General features: G+C 38.4%; 3 protein-coding genes across 6 annotated transcripts; 1 reads left to right on the forward strand and 2 right to left on the reverse strand.

The window, feature by feature from the left end:
* Positions 1–428: 428 nt before the first annotated feature.
* LOC108040006 (carbohydrate sulfotransferase 11) lies at positions 429–9,201 on the reverse strand. 4 transcript variants are annotated; one of them, XM_017117230.2, is made up of 9 exons: positions 9,177–9,201; positions 7,373–7,758; positions 2,620–2,826; positions 2,218–2,365; positions 2,093–2,159; positions 1,701–1,845; positions 1,467–1,622; positions 723–1,060; positions 429–665 (listed from the first exon to the last, which is right to left on the reverse strand). In XM_017117230.2, the coding sequence occupies exons 2-9, from the start codon at positions 7,514–7,516 to the stop codon at positions 572–574; spliced, it is 1,299 nt and encodes a 432-aa protein (XP_016972719.2). In that variant the 5' UTR covers positions 7,517–7,758; positions 9,177–9,201; the 3' UTR covers positions 429–571. The 4 variants fall into 4 exon arrangements, with proteins under 4 accessions (XP_016972719.2, XP_016972718.2, XP_016972720.2 ...); XM_017117229.2 differs by having other exon boundaries at positions 7,373–7,767; positions 9,177–9,194; XM_017117231.2 differs by having other exon boundaries at positions 7,373–7,686; positions 9,177–9,193.
* Positions 9,202–10,167: 966 nt separating this feature from the next.
* On the reverse strand, positions 10,168–11,395 carry LOC108039923 (adenine phosphoribosyltransferase). The gene is made up of 3 exons (XM_017117100.2): positions 11,176–11,395; positions 10,814–11,051; positions 10,168–10,628 (listed from the first exon to the last, which is right to left on the reverse strand). Exons 1-3 carry the CDS (start codon positions 11,265–11,267, stop codon positions 10,413–10,415), a joined length of 546 nt encoding a protein of 181 aa, XP_016972589.1. The 5' UTR covers positions 11,268–11,395; the 3' UTR covers positions 10,168–10,412.
* A 1,063-nt stretch (positions 11,396–12,458) lies between these two features.
* LOC108040008 (LHFPL tetraspan subfamily member 3 protein) lies at positions 12,459–19,447 on the forward strand. The gene is made up of 6 exons (XM_017117237.2): positions 12,459–12,626; positions 17,140–17,312; positions 17,386–17,519; positions 18,299–18,425; positions 18,601–18,843; positions 18,906–19,447. The coding sequence occupies exons 2-6, from the start codon at positions 17,171–17,173 to the stop codon at positions 19,055–19,057; spliced, it is 798 nt and encodes a 265-aa protein (XP_016972726.1). The 5' UTR covers positions 12,459–12,626; positions 17,140–17,170; the 3' UTR covers positions 19,058–19,447.
* Positions 19,448–19,846: the final 399 nt, after the last annotated feature.

Raw genomic sequence — 19,846 nt, forward strand, 5'->3', positions numbered from 1 at the left:
TCTATATATCGATAGGTAATCGATTTACAGAATAATCATAGCAATCTTTACCAACACTAGATTTAGTTTAAAAAGGTGGAAAAATAACGGTTCCCTTAAGAGATTAAAGATTTATGCATATATTTATACTTAATAAATATATAAATATATACAAATTTTATTTTAAAATAAATATTTGTCTTTTGAGCAAGCGGCTCAACTATTATTTATCCTTGCGCATGAATTTATTTTTATAAAAATATGTTATCAATTAAAAATAAAACACGTAAAGGTATTTTAAAAGCATTTATTTCGGATATGCACATTAATTGCTTAAAAATATCTCATTTAAAAAAACTGAGTTTGTTTTTAAAATTATTTAAACCATTTTTGTTCAATTTATTTCTTAAAGCTTATCCAAAGATTCAAAAGAAAGACAGAGGCAACGCTTCGCTTTTAAATATAGTTAAGTTTATTATTGTTTTCCTTCAGTATTATCAACATTTGCAATTACGTACTGTGACGGCTAATATGTGAGTTCGTTGAACTTGATTCATTGGTTTCTAGCAAAGTCTAAGATTTCAGAGCTGGGTTAATTCTTTGTGCCCGCGGGACTTCCCGCCTCATCCGGCCGGGCCACCTGCAGATACTCCTGGATGTCGTAGTCAAACAGCTCAAAGTCGTATCTATTGGAATGTAACATTTTAATATTTGATTATATATGTTTTTAAAGGCTGACCCACTTGTAATACTCGTAGAGCTCTAGCATTTCCTGGCGCGTCAGTTGCGCGTAGAATTGCTGCTGGAGTTCGTGCGTCTTGCGGCCCTTGCCCATATTTCGCCACACGGGCGCTATCACCCGCTTCAGGCCAGTCTTTTCGATTAGATATAATTGATCCTCCGCCAGCGACTCGAACTTCAGTATCATGTCGAACCGGATGAGGCAGGGTGTGCAGAAGGAGGTGGCTGCCACGAAGTGCATGTCGATGAAGCTGCCGCGCTTCACCTGGTCGAGCAGCCAGTGCACAAACTCCGGGAACGACGGGAACTTTGTGTTGGCCGCACGAGCAGCCAGCGAGGGCTATTGAAAAAATTATAGAACAAAAATGATGATGCCACTGCCAACCCAACGATTGGAAAATTAAGTAAACTATTTTTTCGTATTTAAATCAAAAACAATTCATTTCGAATATAATTTATTCAAAAGAACCAATCTTACTGAATCCACGGCGTATACTTGTTACTACCAGGAGGGTGTTCTATAGTAACGATAACAAGTATACGCCATGTATAGCAATCCAATAACTTACCTTCTTGCGGTAATGAATTAATTTCGAATCAAATTAATTCAAAAGACACAAATCTTATTAAATCAACAATAACAAGTAATTATTGTGTTAACCACGGCGTATACTTGTTTATACCAGGAGGCCGTTTCATAGAACCGATATCAAGTATACGCCATGGATAGCAATCTAATAACTTACCTTCTTGCGATAATTGCGCACAATGCTGCGTCCCAACTTATCGTGGAAGGAGTAGGGTAGAGCGAATACCATCTTGTCCCGATAGGCACTCAATAGTCGCTCAAAGGGATCGCGTGCGATGATAAAGGTCAGCGAGTAGTTCTGCGCCTCACGCAGCTGTCGCCCGAAATAAAACAAATTAAATTGTAATTATAGTAGGTAATAGGCCAATGTTAGCAATCCTTTGACACCCACCTCATCGAGGGTCACCCGTGGATAGCGCTCCCTGGCCAAATTGAGGAGAATCTTTTTGGTTTTGCGCAAATAACTGGGTGAATAGCCGGCCAGGACATTGAAATTGAACATCCAGGACGAGGAGGCTGCCTTAAAGACATTGCACCTGCAAGAAATAACGATAAGTATAAACATAATTATTTTCATAAAATTAATACATTTTTAATAATTACTTAAACAAAACTACGTGAAAGTAATGATTTTTTGTTTCACAACATGAAATAGCAATAATTTTAATTGCTAATAGATTTCCAAAACCATTCCGCTTATATAAAAATAAAAAATTATATTTTCTAAGCTTAACAAATCCGTAAAATAACAAAATGCAAGAGGTAAGTAAAAACCACACCCACCAGATAATGTGATATTTCTTGTTGACCAAAAATTCCCACGTGTTTGGGGTGTGCCACGAGTCGTGACCTGTAAGTAAGATGTTGGAGATAGAGAGTCAAGGAACCAAACCCCAATCCAAACCCACCTAGGACATCGAGGCCGTAGGAGGAGCACTTGTCCTTCAGCCGCTCCCTGCGTTGGTCCATCCGCTGCTCCACCTGGAGCATTTCCTGCGGCGTGAGCGTCTGCACGGCATACTCGGGGATGAGGGGCAGGAGTGTCTGGTTGCTGTCCTGCCGGAGGACAAACATACGGAAAGTTGAGCCACATGGAAGGCCAGTAAGCAAGCGAGAATGGGAGAGAATGGGAGTGGGGTGCCCAAATGCCTGCCAATGCGACTCGGTAATGCGCAATCAATTTGGCTATCTGAATTTTATTTAGCCGTCTGTTTACATCATTAATTATACGAGCCTGTGAGTTGAAGTGTTTGTAGTGTGTGTGGTGGTGTGTGCGGTGTGTATGGTGTTTGTGCGGGTTACATATTTACTTTATCAACATAGCGCCACTTGTTCTTGGTCTTGCCCGTTGCCACGACGGTCAGGTCCTTGTTCTTGTTCTTGTTCAGCAGCAGCACCGGATACCGGACCACCGGATACGGAAACTGGCCATGTTGCTGCTGCGGCTGCTGCTGCTGCTGCTCCTGCTGCTGATGCTGTTGCGGCTGCTGCGGCGCCTGCTGCTGCACATTAAAGGCCTAGAAAATCAGTTGCAGTTGCTTTGTGGATAAGGATTTGGACTGGGTATTCGCTATTTGGGTTAAGAGGCGTGGGATGACGTGGCGTATGCGCAATGTACAAGCGGTCTGTCAAGGTCCAAGGTCGCCACCCCCAATCCACCCACCCACACACACACATTGCTCCGGCTAAATCTCAATCCCAATTAAAAGCCCCAGACGCCAGTGTCAACTGTCAAGATGCAAAATGGCCACATGAATCAAGTGGTTGCGGAGACTCTGCGGATAAGTTGTCGTCATCGTGGCAAGCACTTTGCATTTGACTCGCGTACATCCCACTTGCAATACTACCCTATATGGCACACCATATGGTTATGGTTATATATACCCTTCGAGGGGCGGGGCCTTCCACTAAGGGAGTGCGGCGGAAGTAATTCACTGGTACATGAATGCTTGGTTCAGATAAGATTGATTAATGGTCGTGGCCGAGCACTAGGACTGAATAAAGAATGTGATACTTGCGTAAATGCTTGGGCACACTTGATGACTTGTCTAAACATTTTGATGCTTTTAGCTTAATTGTCTTGTCCACTAATATTTAATTTGACTTTGAAGTTTAAGCGTAGGTATATTTAGAAAAATTAAATAATTTGTATAACAGATGAAAATCAATTACATTTTTGTTTAAGTGCTGGTGAAAAACGACTTAGCTAATTGGATTTTTCTTTTAATGAGGTACAAAACTACATTTAATGTCAACTCTAGTTTGTAATTCATTTTATCCCTCTCTTTCTCTGTGTTTTACATTTTATTAAATTAAAGTACTCAATACCGTTTAAATTTTGAGTTTATTAAATTTATAATTATTTTACCTAGTTTAAGGGTCACAATTTCTTTAATATTTTTCACGAAATCCGTGAAATATCAATATGTGTCAAATTCATAGCAAGGGTATAGAACCCTCACCTATTAAAGTCATTATGTTTTTACGAGTCATTTCCATTTAAAGTGGCGCTATGAGCATGACGTGAACTGTGCGGAATGGCTTGGGGTTGCATGGATGGGAGGATTTCGGGTTCCATTAGGGTGGACCAATGCACAGGGGGCATCTGAGCACTAGTGTGAGAGTGCGTGGGCATTTGTGATTCGCAGTGCTTAATTATGCGTGTGTGCTGCCCGAAACAAACGAAAAAATACAACAGTTAAAGAGAACACAACGCGGTGTATGCGTGTCTTAATGTGCTTTTTTTATACCCTTGCAGAGGGTATTATAATTTTGGTCAAAAGTGTGCAACGCAGTGAAGGAGACATCTCCGACCATATAAAGTATATATATTCTTGATCAGGATCACCTCCTGAGTTGATATAGCCATGTCCGTCTGTCCGTCTGTCCGTCTGTCTGTCCGTCTGTCCGTCTGTCCGTCTGTCTGTTTCTACGCAAACTAGTCTCTCAGTTTTAAAGCTATCGAATTGAAACTTTGCACACACCCTTCTTTCCTTTGCACGCAGTATATAAGTCGGAACGGCCGGGATCGGCCGACTATATCCTATAGCTGCCATATAACTGAACGATCGGAAATGCCATAACTTTGGTGTTTTTAAAGTTAGGAAGTTGGGATTTTCTATGGGTTTTATTTTTGGCCAATCAATCCGACCTACCAAACTTCATAAGGATCGACCGACTATATCCTATAGCTGCCATATAACTGATTGATCGGAAATGCCATAACTTTGGTGTTTTTAAAGTTACGAAGTTGGGATTTTTTATGAGTATTAAGAATGCATCATATGAATAATTTTGCAAAATATAATTTACAGAGTATTCTGCAAGGGTATATCAACTTCGGCTCCCCCGAAGTTAGCTTTCCTTTCTTGTTTGGGTGTAAGCTTGTGTCATTTGGGTAATGTAATGCAAATTAGCAGTGGGTAAGCGTATATTGATTGAGGTGCCAGCCAGCCGTGAATCGATATTATCCGGCCCCCCGTTGATGACTTTTTCATGATGCCACACGCAATTAACTGTAATTTGTGCAAAAGTTTTCCATTTTCGCAAGCCATTTGGCCAAGGCCGATGGCCGGACGCCCAAGAGTCTCTGGCGACCACACAACATTACTCGAAACTTAAAAAATATGACTCTCTTAAAATCAACATTTTGAACAAAGACCAAAAAATCAACAACCTATGTATGTATGTTACCATCTGAATTTCACAATAATGATCATCATATTAACGAGCAATATTTTTTAAAAAAAGCGATAATAGCTTCAATGTTGATAAAAAATAAAGAAAAACAAGAAAGGAAAGCTAACTTCGGGCGGAGCCGAAGTTGATATACCCTTGCAGAATATTATGTACATTATATTCTCCAAAATTATTCATATGATGCATTCTTAATACTCATAAAAAATCCCAACTTCCTAACTTTACAAACACCAAAGTTATGGCATTTTCGATCAATCAGTTATATGGCGGCTATAGGATATAGTCGGCCGATCCTTATGACATTTGGTAGGTCGGATTGATTGGCCAAATATAAAACCCATAGAAAATCCCAACTTCCTAACTTAACAAACACCAAAGTTATGGCATTTCCGATCAATCAGTTATATAGCAGCTATAGGATATAGTCGGCCGATCCTTATGAAATTTGGTACGTCGGATTGATTGGCCAAATATAATACCCATAGAGAGTCCCAACTTCCTAACTTAACAAACAGCAGAGTTATGGCATTTCCGATCAATCAGTTATATGGCAGCTATAGGATATAGTCGGCCGATCCCGGCCGTTCCGACTTATATACTGCGTGCAAAGGAAAGAAGGGTGTGTGCAAAGTTTCAATTCGATATCTTTAAAACTGAGAGACTAGTTCGCGTAGAAACAGACAGACGGACAGACAGACGGACAGACGGACAGACGGACAGACGGACAGACGGACAGACGGACATGGCTATATCAACTCAGGAGGTGATCCTGATCAAGAATATGTATACTTTATAGGGTCGGAGATGTCTCCTTCACTGCGTTGCACACTTTTGACCAAAATTATAATACCCTCTGCAAGGGTATAATAAGGTAACAAGAAAATGTTGTCCCCCATTAAAAAAATATTTTTTAAATAATTTGCCCCAATTAAGATTACTGTAACATACATTAGATAATAATAATAGTTTAATCTAATAGTATAATGAATGTTTAAAAAGGTAAAGTAAATTTAAAATAATTTAATTTTGAACATTGCATAAAAGATCACTAACTAGCAAGTATTTATAAATACTAATTGGATTTGCTCTTATTAAATTGTGTATAGCTATAAAAGTCTTGCTAAATTACTAAAATTCGAGATATTCAATGGATTTCAAACGGACTAAGATGGTTTTTTATTGTGTAATCGGCTTAGGCCATGCCAAAGGGTTGTATGGGCCAAAAAGGGCGTGGCCGGGGGCGTTCGGCCAGCTTATGTGATTATAAGCCAAGAACGTTTTCCGTACGTCCACGTACGTCCGTGTGTCTGTGCAATTGGTTTGACGCTGGAATATTCCGCCTTTATATAGCATTTGCTCAATTCCAAGCACAAATAGGCGATAAAGCCAGCAAAAGCCCTCCGCTAATTTCGAATTAATTTGCACCCAATCAAGCGTACACGTAATACCTAAAAAGCCAGTTCAAATGTTGCAGTTCAGTTCCCCGGTGAGAATTAGATGTGATAAATGAACAATTCTCCAGTGCGAAAAGCGAAACAAAGAAATATGCTAAAACCACTAAACAAGTTAAATAAATAAACAGCAACGAGATGCTTTCGATCGCATCTATTTATCGAGTATTTATAGCGTTTGTTGCTAATTTGCGTGTAAGTTTATTCTCGGCTCTTTCCAAATGCCCTTCACACAATTTGTTTATAGAACCAGATGATTGTTCAGATTGCCTGCTGATAAGTTTGTTGTTTCGGTTGGCATTTTATAATAATTTCACTTAATTGCTTTTTTTGTTCGCTTTTGGTTTGGTTTGTTTTGTTTTAAAGCTGTCTCCTCAGATGGCCTGAAACTGAGTCAGGCAATCGATGGCCTGCAATTTGTTTGTTGTCAGGCGATGAGGGGTGGGCGGGGCAGGGTGTCGCGCGGCAACTACAAGCGAGTGTATATACAGCTAACCAGTACACAGAGAAAAAACTGGATTGGCTTTGGTAATATAATGGTTTAATAGACTTAATTTAAAATGAATTAAATTTATTTTGATTAAAACTGCATTCTAAATACGATAAATCCAATAAATCCAATTATACACTCATAGCAAAATTAACACTAAATTTTATAAATTTGCCATATATGCCTTTATAAGACATTATATAACTATTTTAATAATATTTAAAAACCGAATTGATGACCAAGGATATACCTTTTTGTTCCCTGTGTACTTGCAAAAGCGATTTGTTCAGCAGATGTTTGCCGGGCACTCAAAGGGCTGCGGAGGGGATGGGACTACTACCCGGGCATGCTACCTACTCGAGCACCACCCACTGCCACTCCCCCAGAGGAAAGTGGCAAGTGGCAAGTGGCGGCTCCACTCACCTCGAATCCTCGGATCTTCTGCAGCTGCTCGTTCCACACCAGATAGACCAGGGAAAGGGGCAGGAGCAGCAGGGACACGGCCGTGAAGATGAGCAAATAGCGCCGGATGGCGCGACAGTTTGCCAGGCTCTTGCTCAATTTCATTTAAACTCGGCTCTAGCTGCATAGGAACTGATGGGTATTCTCTCTTCGGTCCTCGCTTCCGGTTTGTATTGGTTTGATTCGGTTTTGGATTGATTTTGGATAGACGACGCGCGTGTTTGCTATTGATAGTCGTGGGACATTTCCTGCTGCTACGCGGTCGCAAAGTTTGCCTGCAGTTGGCGACAGATTTTGTAAGTTCTCATCGTTGTCGACGTCGTGCTGGCTAAATTTAGTTTGCTGTGCTAAATGTTCTTACCCAAAAAAAAAAAGCAGAACCGAAAACCAAATAAATAAAAACAAGAGCGGAAAACGAAAATATATTGAGTAAGCTGGGCGGATGACAGTTTTTAGTTTATGGTCGAGTAGCTTTCGACCAAAATTGTGTCACTGCAGTCGGCCCAGTATTTCGGGGCAAACAATTGATTCGCTTCCGCTTCTGTTCTGCTTTTTGTTTGTTGGGGGTGTGCTTTTGGAGCTTCTACATTTTTTGGCTGCAAGTCAGGAAGCGAAACAAAAGGACGTCGTTTATTGATTTTCTGCTCACTTCAAACTCCATTCTTGGCAGTGCAGCTTGAGGTATGGTGGAGTTCGTGGGAAAAACACCCCTACATAAATTACTTAGCTCTTCATTTTGTCTGCCCGTTAACTCTTTGCACTTCATTGTTAATTTCTCTTTTGTCTTTTATATTTATTTCATTATTTGTTATGAGCTTTCTGCTCATTTTAAATTGTATAATTTATGCTACAAAACAATTTCTCTTTAATATTTTAGTTCTAATAAAAATGTGTTTGTTTAAAAGACCTTTATTCTTAAAGTTCTATCTAGATTTATAGCAAGCTGTTGACTTTTTTCTTGTTATTTATTTTATTATTGATTTTTTGCTCACTTCAAACTCCATTCTGTAGGCCTTTTAAGCCAAAAACACCCCCTATACATTTTCTTGCTCTTCTTTTTGTCTGTTTATGTTTATAAAGTCGTGCCTCATCATTTTCACTTTTTGCATGCTTTTGACTTTGCTTTGTTTATTTATTTTTTTTGCATTTCCTCTGACTTAAGGTCAGATCCATTATGAAGTAAATTAACAAGCTTTCTAAAAAACGTACTTTAGAGTTTTTTAATTGTTTTCTTAATTTTTTAACAATATTTGTTCACATACAATACCATATTGTTTTTAATGGTTTGGGTTTGTTTTAGTTTTTTTGTTTGCCTATTTTAATGTTTTTTTGCGTGTTATGTACTCAAATTTATGGTTTTCACTTTTGCATTGTTTCTCCTTAGGAAATAATGGTTTCTTAATAATTTTATCCACACTCAAGCACACACCAAACTTGGCAAACAAATGCTAAATGCGGGGCGTAAGAGGCGTATACGTAACGTGCTGTCAATTGCTTTGCTTTCTGTGCCCTCTCTCTCACTTTTCCCTTCGTTTCTCTTTCTCTCTGTTCCTCTTTCTTTTCACAACAATAAACAACAACAAAAACGGTGAAGATGAGCCTCCATTAATGGAGGGCAACTTTTTAGCTGTTGTTATTCAATTGTTTGCCAATTAAAGAAAAGCGCGCAATCAATATCAATTCGCCAGGCGTGCTTTGATACAGTTTTTTTAATAGATGGGGAGAGAGGGGGAATGGCAACAAACAACTAACAACAAACACTAACCGTTAGCGTCATCACCGCACAACGCACATTTCACGAATGAAATCAAAATCAAATGCGAAATGAGCACAGGCGGCGGGCAGCGACGTCGGCAGCGCAGCAGCAGCGCAGTTTCAGTTTTCGGTTTCATTTCGCCACTTTTTATTCTCTCTTCCTTTAATTTTTTTTTGGCTTTGCATTCCTTGGTTCCTTGATTCCTTGATTCTTTCTTGAGCCTTGTTTACCCGTGCGATTGTTGCTATTTTTGGGTGGCTTTTTGGGGGTTGTTACAGGCCACCTTTGATTTGTTTATCGGCGGGCGCGGGGTGGGCGGAAATACCTTGGAATTCTGGGTTAACGCAGCACAACAATTTTTGTTTATTGCTGAGCAAAAGCGCCGGTAACGGTAGGCGAGAGAGCAATGAGAGCAAACATGCAAGAGAGAGAAAGCAGAGAGAGTGCAGAAAGTGCGCAGTGAGAGAGCGGCATGCAAAAGGTTTGCGGCCACGGTTTCGTGGGGGGAACTCAAAGTTTTGGGGCTTAAATTAGATAGATAGTATTCGTTTTTAAAAAATGTATTCAAAAATTTGTTAAGAATAAAAGTATCTTTTTTAAAACCGGAAATCAATAGATTTTACTTACTAAATTTTAAGTTATGGAAGTTTGATTGTAGTACATCATGACATTTGCTATAAAAATAAAAATACGATGTGTTGATAGTTGAAATCGCCTGTAAAAGTATGTTTTGAAAAATTATTCGCTACTTTCACTCGCATTTTTTATAGCATATTTTCCGGGGTTTCAAATCAAATCACTATTGGCATGATAAAGTTAACAACAAAAAAACAAAAATAGCATAAAATTATCAAAATGTATGTTCGAAATGTATTTAAAAATAGCATGCGGTACAAAATTTTTCATTTTAAATACAAGCCCAAATTCCACTTGAGATTTAAAAATAAGTTTATCAGCTTATATATAAATTTGGTTTTAAGGGCCAAACAAAAAGCACATGTTAAATTTCCCTTTTTTAATCAATCTTATCAGCTCCAAGTTGAATGACCTAACTTACAAGTACAATTGATAGATTAAAAGCTTCTGTTATCAATTCCAAATATATTCCATTACAAAAATAGCGTTCTTTTTCATAAAATGTTAACATTTAAAAGTTGTTTTACAAATTCGCTTATTGAAAAGCCCCAATGAGAGGTAATATGTAAATGCAAATGTGGAAGGTCTTAGTCACAACTTGATTTGTTCTTAGTATTTGATGAGGGAATGTACTTTTCCATCCAGCTTTTTTCTACCCTCCAGGCCAACAAGTTCTATAACTACCAGACTTTCCACGACAATGCCACCTACTTTGCGGATTAATTCGGAGGCAGCTTTTAAGGAACCACCTGTGGCTAGTAGATCATCTACGATTACGACTTTCTGACCAGGCTGGACGGCGGATTTTTGCAGCTCGAACGTGTCCTAAAATAAAAGAGTAAATATTGAGATGATAATGTGGACACAATAGAAACTACACCTGTAACTTGAACTTTAACAAATCCATATAGCTTAAAAATGTAATTAGGTATTATTTATTCCAAATCACGAAGCTCTTTTTATTTTTTTGTTATTGTTCGAGTCTGGTGCTTCAATTAATTGGTACTTACACTTCCATATTCCAGCTTGTACTCCACGGAAACCACGTCACCGGCCAGCTTTCCTTTCTTTCGGATCGGGGCACATCCTATACCCAACTCAGTGGCTATGAGGAGATTGAAGAGGAAACCCCGCGAGTCCAGTCCCACGATAATCTCCGCCTCGGGAACACTTTCCCGGATGTGATCTACGAGCAGATCCCTCAGATAAACACAGGCCTTAGCATCGGTGAGGGCTCCAAAAATGTCGCTGATGTTTTACATGAAAACGGAGGGTTCTACATTATTGACAAGCTGATAAGAGGTCATAATGTGCAAACAAATAAAAACCATAGTTGCGCCCATTTAGATAGTCTCGCGCAATGATAACCCACCGAAATAGAATGCCCTCCTTCGGGAAGTTTGGATACTCTCCAATCTTTGACTTCACGTAGTTCAGTTTGTCTTCCGCACTGATTGGGCTCATCTTTCTTTCGGTTTTTTTTTGTTGCTTTCAGTCAACTTAAGTTAAAGGGAATTTTTACAGAGGTTTTCAGATTTTAGAGCTACGTGAGTGCGTGCCCAACTGCGGATTGATTCAAGGGAACAGCTGATAAGTCAGCTGCTATCGGGGAAGGTGGTTGCTACAGATGTGAGATACTTTATGCGATGAATGTTGGAGTTGAGTTCGCTGGGCGGTCGATTTGAAATTTAGGTGGATATGGAAATTTGTTGGTTTTTTAGAATCATGTCTGAAGGTTATTTACAAATATTCATAGAAAAGTTTCGTTTCATAGAGTTTAATCAAACATTTTGTTTAGTTATAAGTTAAAATTAGTTTTTGAAGTGTTTAAATTTAATTTGGATTATTAACAAATTAACTCCAAGTAAAAGCTACTAAAATAATTTCATATAAATATAATTATATTGGCTTAAATGGTGTGTGTTTAAAAAGGAATAACATTTCTGACTTAAAATAGGTATGTTTAAGTACTAATGTATACTATGAGATACTTAATGCAATATACTCCGTGTAGTTTTTATATTCTTAAATATTTTTTAAACCCTTTTTAAGGCTTTACATAGTAAGTACGATAGTAATTTAAATACTGAAATGATCTACAGTCTTGAAGTAGATATTTAATATATCTATTTCATATCTTTCAATTTGGGTTCTTTAAATTTTCTTTGTTCCTTTTATTCTACGTTAATTTCTGAGCCTAATTTTCAACACATTGCTGGCTAGGTATTCCCAGATTCAATATTTGCCTTGGCATTTTCTTGCACAAAGAAAACATTCCCGGGAATTCGGCAAACATCCTGCAGGTAGCAGTGAAAAACCTCCCCCGAATTTTCTCCGTTTCCCTGGCTCTTTCTCTAGATCTCATTATCTAAACGATAAGTGGAGAAATCTCAGCAATTCTTCGAGGGAAAGACACTCATTGCTGCATTATTTATCGGGCAAAATGATTGAAAAGAAATGCCAACAATTTTCGCTGCACTTATCAAAGGCGAGCCAAGATCGGGAACTCTCACCTGGACTCTCTATCTCTTCCTCTCTTTCTCCCAGTCACACACACAGGTGAGCGACAGGTAAGACCAGGTGAATGTGAGTATCTATGTGACTGTATCTTAGACTTCCAATGCCAAGAAATATTCAGTTCGTTTTTCAGCGCCGAACGCGACGGTTCAGTTTAAGCTGTTTCTTCCGAAGAAGCGGATCGAATTCTCTGCCCGCGATTTTTTCAATAATTAATGCAAACTCGCGAACAATAGTAATAAATTAAAACAACAACAATAATCAACACCTAAGTCCAGTTAAAACCGAAACCTGTTCTTGATAAACGTAAGCAAAATATCGCATGGAAAAGCAAGAGTTTGCAAATCCTCAAATTAAATTCGATCTTAACGGCAAAAGTAAATGTCAGCCGACAAAACTGCGCACCGTTTTTGCCATTTAAAAAGTCGGAAAACGACTATAAAGCCAGCCATAAACAACAACTATATCGCAGTTACAACAATAACAACTGAAACAACAAAGTTCAAGCAACATAAAAACGTGAAAACCTACAAAAAATAAATATATGTATATGCAACATCATTTACAACAGCAACAATATTGCAAAGTGCAGCAACACATTCACATGAATGTTTACACTTGGAAAATTAGTTTTGAGGATCAATTTAAATTTAATTTAAATATTTTATATTTTGGAACTAGTCTTAGTTTTATTGATCGAACATATTTAAGACGTTTACGAAAATTTGATCTTAAATATACTGAAATAGGGTTTTTTTCTGTGTGCTAGACACACATACCCATATAACTTGGCAATGTGAAGATGTGCGTATTGAAACTGCAACAGCAACAACCACTGCTGCAACTGCAACTGCAACAACAACTGCTGCTGCAGCGGCACAAAATGCGCGCCCGAGTAACGTGAAAAACCAGAAAGAGGCACAGTTTTTTTGTTTTTCTGTTTGGTTTTGTTTTTATACTTTTTTTTGAGGCAAACGAGCATCTCGACTGAAACTTCTGCGGCTGCGCGGTGGCGGCCTTCGTGGCGAAGGGCATGGAAATAGGGCGCTTGGAAAACAGCAAAAAAAAGGGAAATTTATTGCCGAAGCTTGGAGGATAAATATTTAAAGAGCATTGTTTTGTTTTCAATTCTTTAGTTTGGAAAAATATGTAGAATATTAGAGTTAAAAGGCAATAAAGGTTCACTTTTTTTTTAGTTAATACTTTGTACCCAAAATACTAGGAATTAAAAGTAACCCATTGAAATTGTAGTTCTTTATTTTTACTTCTGTAAACGTATTTTATATTTTATTTAAGCTTGGGATGTTTTTAAATATTATTTGTAATTTTGTGTATTATTATTTGTTATTTCGTATTAGCTTCCATTCTAACAGTATTTCAATTGGCTCCTCAGATCAAAAAAGTATATTAAGGGTATTGTGGAACTTCTTCATATTAGAACATATGTAGAGTTTAAAGTCAGTTCTTCAGGACCCTTTTAAAAGCACTTAAAGCGCCCAAAAGAACCTTTAGCCGCTCCTGACTTTCGTAGGCCCAAGTGGAGTGAAGAATCCCGGTGTGAGTTACTATTATGTATAGACCCCCATTGTAGTTGGATGTTGGGCCCCGTTCATCGTGCTGGCTCTTGGTATGCGCGAATGTTTGCTAACATCCAAATCGTGATCTAATAAAAAACGTAGAAAAACAGAGACACATACCAGAGGCCCACAAGCGAGTGAATGAGTGAGCGGACCAGCTTTGGATGGGATTGAATTGAATTGGCTTGGATTGGAGACGCTTCAAAGGGGCCGTGTGTGTGGAAGCCACCAACTTTCGCAAAAAGTAAACTCTCGAAAAAAGTGGACTTCACCCAAGATGGATGGCAGCTGTAAAGGCTGTCAATACATTGAGTAACTGACCACATAAAAACAGAAAAAGTTTTGCCGGTTCTCCTGGTCTTCAATCCCGTTCCGTTTTCGTGTTCTCCTTGTTGTTGAAAAAAAGAAATCGTCTGTTCCGAACGAAATATATGCCAAAACGATCGTAGCACCAAAAATATACATACATTGTAAAAGGGGAACCCGAAAGAAATGGCAAAAGCGAAAAAATTCGAAACAAAAACATGGAACAAGAGCCACTTTAAACGCCATTTCCGCATAATTCTGAAGTGTAGGAACCAGTTTCCAATGGTGTTGTCTGAAATTTAGCAACTTTTTTGAGAAACTACGAACGTGTTAATCAAGCCCCTGGCAGCACCAACGTCTTTAACGTGTTTTAGGTTCCACTTTGTTGGCCAAAACAAACCATAACAAGCTAGTTACATATATGAGTGCTGCCCTGATCGCCAAGCGGAACAATGAGAGATTTTCCCCCGCTTAGCCGGTGAAAAGCTGAAAATGTGAAAATTAATTGCAAGTGTGCGGCCAATTGGTCGGTGTTTTTGCTTTTTTTGGGGTCTTGCGAGGTGAGGGAACCCCCATATCAAAGTCAAAAGCCGCTCCAGACACGGGGTACTCACCTCTCGGTCGTCTGTGCCTAATGTGAAAATTATGTTTATAAAGTAGAAAGTCATCTGAGGCTCAGGGAGATGGAATGACCAATGTTGGTAATGGTAATGGAATGGAATGGAAAGAAAAGAAAGCCCGTCCCGCTCTCAGTTTGGAGTGCAGTTTTCGCAACTGCCACTGCAATTCCAGTGGCATTTCTCAGATAGCCATTAGCCACGTTTAAGGTATTGCCATTACCCAACTGACCTTATTTCGTCGCTCATACGAGTATGTGCAGTCTCAGCTCAAAAGTCGCCGTAATTGCTGAGATTGCAATTCACCCAAAGCTGCTAATTTTGGCTGGTTTTTTGTTGTACTTATTGCAGTGCACAGGAAACAAAACGATCTTTTGATATGGGGGTCAAGCTGGTCTTATTTCATTTGATAACAAAATACAAGATACAAAGTATATTTAGTAATCTGCTGATTTGCTTTTTAGCATATCAGCTTAACAATGTACTAAGAGGTAATCAAAATGATGTATGTTAAAAGTGCACTATTATAAAAATTGGTACATACAATATTTCTATACTTATTGAGCTTATAAAAAAGCAATGATAATTAATGTTACAAAAATAGAAATGGTATAATAGCATTTTTAATTATTATCTATGATCATGCATTTTAGAATTAAACATTTTAATTAAATATTGTAAAGGTTGAAATTAAATTTACTATCTAAGATGAAGTATATGTTATATATTTGTTATCGAAGGGAAAACCCTTCTCATTCTTAGTTTATTACCTTTTAAAGGTTTTAATGTTTTCTTATAAATCATTTTGATCTCCAACAACCTTATTCGATCTCCGATCTTGATTGATTTGTGGATATTCATTTAGGAATATTTGAATATTTCCCCCGTATTTCTTGCTGTGCAAGTGAAACTTGGTCCAAAAAGTCGGAATACTCTACCGCCGGCCGGTGAGCGGATGTAACCCAAGTCGGGCCAGATTCACTGATTTTGCTGCGTCATACGAACGGTTGGAAGGCTCTCCGCTGGTCACTTTCTTTTTGGTCACGTTCGAGCCCGAAAAAGCAGCAGTGCAGTTAAGTTTTACACGCCCAACAAACACTGAAAACCAACTGCAAATTACGAATTACACCACTGAAAACTCCAGCGAAGATAAAGGAAGTTATTAGACGTCTGCGGTTTGTCTGTCTGGTCCACTGTAATTTTCCCGAGACTCGCTTTTCAGGCTCTCCACTCATGAGTCATGGACAAGATTTTCCATCGATTCGATTTGTTTGAGACAAGTTATCACGTGCCGGCAGGAAAGTTTTCATTATGTTACTGGGTTGGGCTTGTTGTCTGTTTGCCTGTTTGTTTGTTTGTTCTTCGGACCCGACTCTCTCTTCTGTTGTTAGCATTGTTGTGTTAATCGATTCCACTTTTGCCTTGGACTCTAGCTTCCAACTCCCATAATTGAGTCTTATTCTCTTTGTTTGCCATGGCTTTAATTCACCTTAATGAACCAATCTTGACCAAGTTCCTTTTGTTGGACTTCTCACGGGCAGAGACTTTTGTGTTACAGTTTCCTCGGTTTCAACATAAAAGTAAATATGATGAATTAAGCTTGGGCAAGGCTGGGAAATCTCGATGGAAGTCAGAGACAAAGCTAATGAAATTGCATTTTACGAGCACATTTTTCTTGGCTTTCAATAAAATTTGAGCGAATCGCAAACAAGTTTATTGATCGCAAGCCAGTTTGGGCCATGAATCATGGCTAAAATTAGGCAGTCAAGACACACGTATTTTGCATAATGGCTCTCTCCCTTTGACATAGAATTAGTGGCAGATATGAGGCAATATTGGAAAGAGTCGTTAGTTTTTGGCCAAATAATTGCTGATTTACATAAGCAAAACCAAAAATATAGCCCCCAGCTATCTCTCTCTCTCTCTTTTTTTCGCGATTATCATTCGCATTCGAATGTGTTTTTATTGAAGTGAAGGGGAAAACCTCATAAAAAACATGTCTAATGATTTGAAAATGTTTTTAAGTGGACACGACACATGCAGATGGATGGAAAGTTATTATTTGCGAGATATTATTTGGCCAACTCTTGCATCAGAGTTCCCTGACATAAACCCATTACTCTTCCGCGAGGTCATCAAACCAAAAGCTGGCCAATTTAATCAGCTTAAATAAAAAGTACCCACAAACCGATTTATGACCAACAAAAACGCAATTGTTAGAGTTGCCCTGGTTGCTTTGGTTCCATCTTCCAATTAATACCCACGAAGTTGGTCGCCAAACTTAACCACTTAACCATGCTCGATTCCATCCATTCACAGGTGAACAAAGCATTCCCCACTCTCTAAAAAAATGGGAACGAAGATCGAGTACGTGGACACCACGCATCTGTACGCCTCCAAGTACATCCGCAACTCCAAGGCGATCGGCGTTTTATGGGCCATCTTCACCATTTGCTATGCCATCATCGGAATCGTGGCATTCGTGACGCCAGGTGGGTTGACTGGGCCACGATTTATTGGAAATAGATCAGCATTTGATCCGTATTTTCTTTTATGTCTCTGCAGAGTGGATCGGGGATCCGGATAACGATGGAGCCGGTCGTCTGGGATTGTGGCAGCAGTGCCAGCGGGACGAGATCTTCGACAACTGCCGCCGACGATGGGAGACCATCTTCGAAGTGCCCACATTCTCATTTCAGGTGAGTGGGCATGAAACTTAATTAAATTATTGGAAAATGATTTATTTATATAATGACAATTATTTAACAAATTAAATTAATATAACAGCGAACTGTTTCATATTCAAAGAACAGCGGGATTGACCTTTTGGTTTAACAACACAACATTAGTTCTTTAGTTAGTTAAATAGATATAAAATCATAAGATAATTTACTAATAATTTGTATTACCTTTATTATTATTACCTTAAATATACAAAATTGACAAAAAAGTTTTTTTCCCAATTCTAAAATACCTTTTTAAATCTAATATGACATCAGAAGAAATCTATGTTTATTTAATAGCTCCCAATAATAAAATAGTCTTTTAATGTGAATAGCCTTTTAATGAAGAAACACAATAGCCCAATTAAGAAATTAAATAAATAGCTCATAATATTACATTATTAGTTAGTCATTACATAAATTTATTTAAAATATAACAAAAGGTATATTTAAAATATAATACAAGGTACATTTCATTCTAATTTGTATAATATTCAAACCCACTTCTGTGGTGATGTTTCTAAAAATATCATTATTTAACATTATCAAAAGAATTCCTTCACTTAGCTTAGTAATAACATACAAATATATATATAAAACTTCTTTAAAATATAGACTAAGCATAGTTAACAAACACCACAAACTAATTAGACTTAAATTATCGTTCAATAAAAAAGTAAACATTAAATAACCAAACATGGCTTTTCAAAATGTGCTTACTTGACCATTTTCTATTATTGTTTACCTACTTTCAGTTGGCCACATTCTTCATGCTGGGTGCCATAGCGCTGGCCTTGCTGACCATATTTTTCTTAGTTTGCTTGCTGTTTATGAAGTCAACGCGTGTTTTCCACCTTTGCGGTTGGATGCAAATTATATCAGGTATGGTGACCTATCTCCCACTCTATCTCTTTGGCTTCAATAGTAAACCATATCGAAAACATCACGTTCTTGTGTATACAAAATGTTTTTGTGTAATTTTCTGGTGATAGTTTCTTTTTTATTTATTATTATTTATCTATTTTTATTTTTATTTATTTATTCTTATTTATTCCAGCTCTGTGCATGATTGTGGCCTGTGCGGCGTTTCCCTTTGGCTGGAATTCGGATGATTTCCGTAAGATCTGTGGCCCGGAAGCGAATCGCTTTGAGCTGGGATTGTGCGGCATTCGATGGGCTTATCCATTGGCCATAATCGGTTGCATAGACGGTGTGGTTTTGGCCACTTTGGCGTTTATCTTGGCCACGAGGCACGTGCGCCTGCAGCCAGATCCGATTTATCAGAATTCGCTTTACAAAGGTGGGTTGTGCGATACCATTTTCCCTTGAGTTAATAATCTATTTCTTGTTTATTTGGCGCAGGTGAAATCAACAATGCGTACCTCACAGATGCCATTAGTTTGGCGGGTTCGAGGAAATCCAATCCACGGATTACTGGCTTGAATTTGCAGCCCATTTTGCTGGTGGCACCGCCAAATGAGGATAGTATATCGCAGTTTTCTCGTTATCACTGAGGAAAGCATTCAAACAGCCAAGACAACAACCGACCAAGCTTAGTACGTGCAAAAACCAGGGCGAGAAACTCGGCTTAAAGTTTTTCCTAAAGTATTTCGAGTTATACTTTTAAACCATTTTTGCAACACACTTAAGCTGGAATTATGAAAGTGTATGTATTTGCGTGAAAGTCAAAGAGTGAATGATTTTGTATATGCCACTTTGCCCGACTGAATGCCAACTTGTAGTTGTAAGCTTGGATTATGAACTCTAATTTAACATTTCGTGTGAATAGCTTGTGCCTAAATGTATGCTTCGATTAAGTTAAAAATTAACAGAGCGACTCAAAAGCTTTGCCTGTAAATTATATACCCATAAACAATAAACGTGTACAAATATTAAGCATAAAATCAATGTTTATTTCGACCACAAATGGGCGCCTCAATTATGCCATCATCATCATCATCAGGGTCAGCAACTTTTGGACTAGGGAATCAAATCAAATTATGACCACCCCTCACATAAAACCCATAACGGGCAACTTAGCGCCCAATTTGTTTGTCCCAAAGTCTGGATTTGGATTTGGATATGCCCCCATCTCCTTTCAATAACCATTTGGCACATACTTTTCCAATAAAGAATTTCCATCAGAGCCGGGACTTGGTTTTCTCCCCAATCCAAAGGGAGGCAATTGAAATATCCCGGGCATAAGAACCGAAGGCAAGTGCAAGTGGCTCTCCGGGCACGTTTTAATATTCTTGTATAATTCATAAGCAATTCCATCACGGGCCTAAGTGGCCAACCAGCTG

The sequence above is a fragment of the Drosophila rhopaloa genome, unplaced genomic scaffold (genome assembly GCF_018152115.1).
Source record: "Drosophila rhopaloa isolate 14029-0021.01 unplaced genomic scaffold, ASM1815211v1 contig_163, whole genome shotgun sequence".
Taxonomy (NCBI): domain Eukaryota; kingdom Metazoa; phylum Arthropoda; class Insecta; order Diptera; family Drosophilidae; genus Drosophila; species Drosophila rhopaloa.

Excerpts from the sequence above, each read along its gene's own strand:
- LOC108040006 (XM_017117230.2), bottom strand. The coding sequence starts at position 7,516 with ATGAAATTGAGCAAGAGCCTGGCAAACTGTCGCGCCATCCGGCGCTAT. Across the intron at positions 2,366-2,619 it reads AGTGGCGCTATGTTGATAAA|GACAGCAACCAGACACTCCT; the intron begins GTAAATATGTAA and ends GTCCTCCGGCAG. Across the intron at positions 1,061-1,466 it reads TGCGCAATTATCGCAAGAAG|CCCTCGCTGGCTGCTCGTGC; the intron begins GTAAGTTATTAG and ends TTTTTTCAATAG.
- LOC108039923 (XM_017117100.2), bottom strand. The coding sequence starts at position 11,267 with ATGAGCCCAATCAGTGCGGAAGACAAACTGAACTACGTGAAGTCAAAG. Across the intron at positions 11,052-11,175 it reads AAGGAGGGCATTCTATTTCG|CGACATTTTTGGAGCCCTCA; the intron begins GTGGGTTATCAT and ends GTAAAACATCAG. Across the intron at positions 10,629-10,813 it reads ACAAGCTGGAATATGGAAGT|GACACGTTCGAGCTGCAAAA; the intron begins GTAAGTACCAAT and ends CTTTTATTTTAG.
- LOC108040008 (XM_017117237.2), top strand. The coding sequence starts at position 17,171 with ATGGGAACGAAGATCGAGTACGTGGACACCACGCATCTGTACGCCTCC. Across the intron at positions 18,426-18,600 it reads TTGGATGCAAATTATATCAG|CTCTGTGCATGATTGTGGCC; the intron begins GTATGGTGACCT and ends TATTTATTCCAG. Across the intron at positions 18,844-18,905 it reads TCAGAATTCGCTTTACAAAG|GTGAAATCAACAATGCGTAC; the intron begins GTGGGTTGTGCG and ends TATTTGGCGCAG.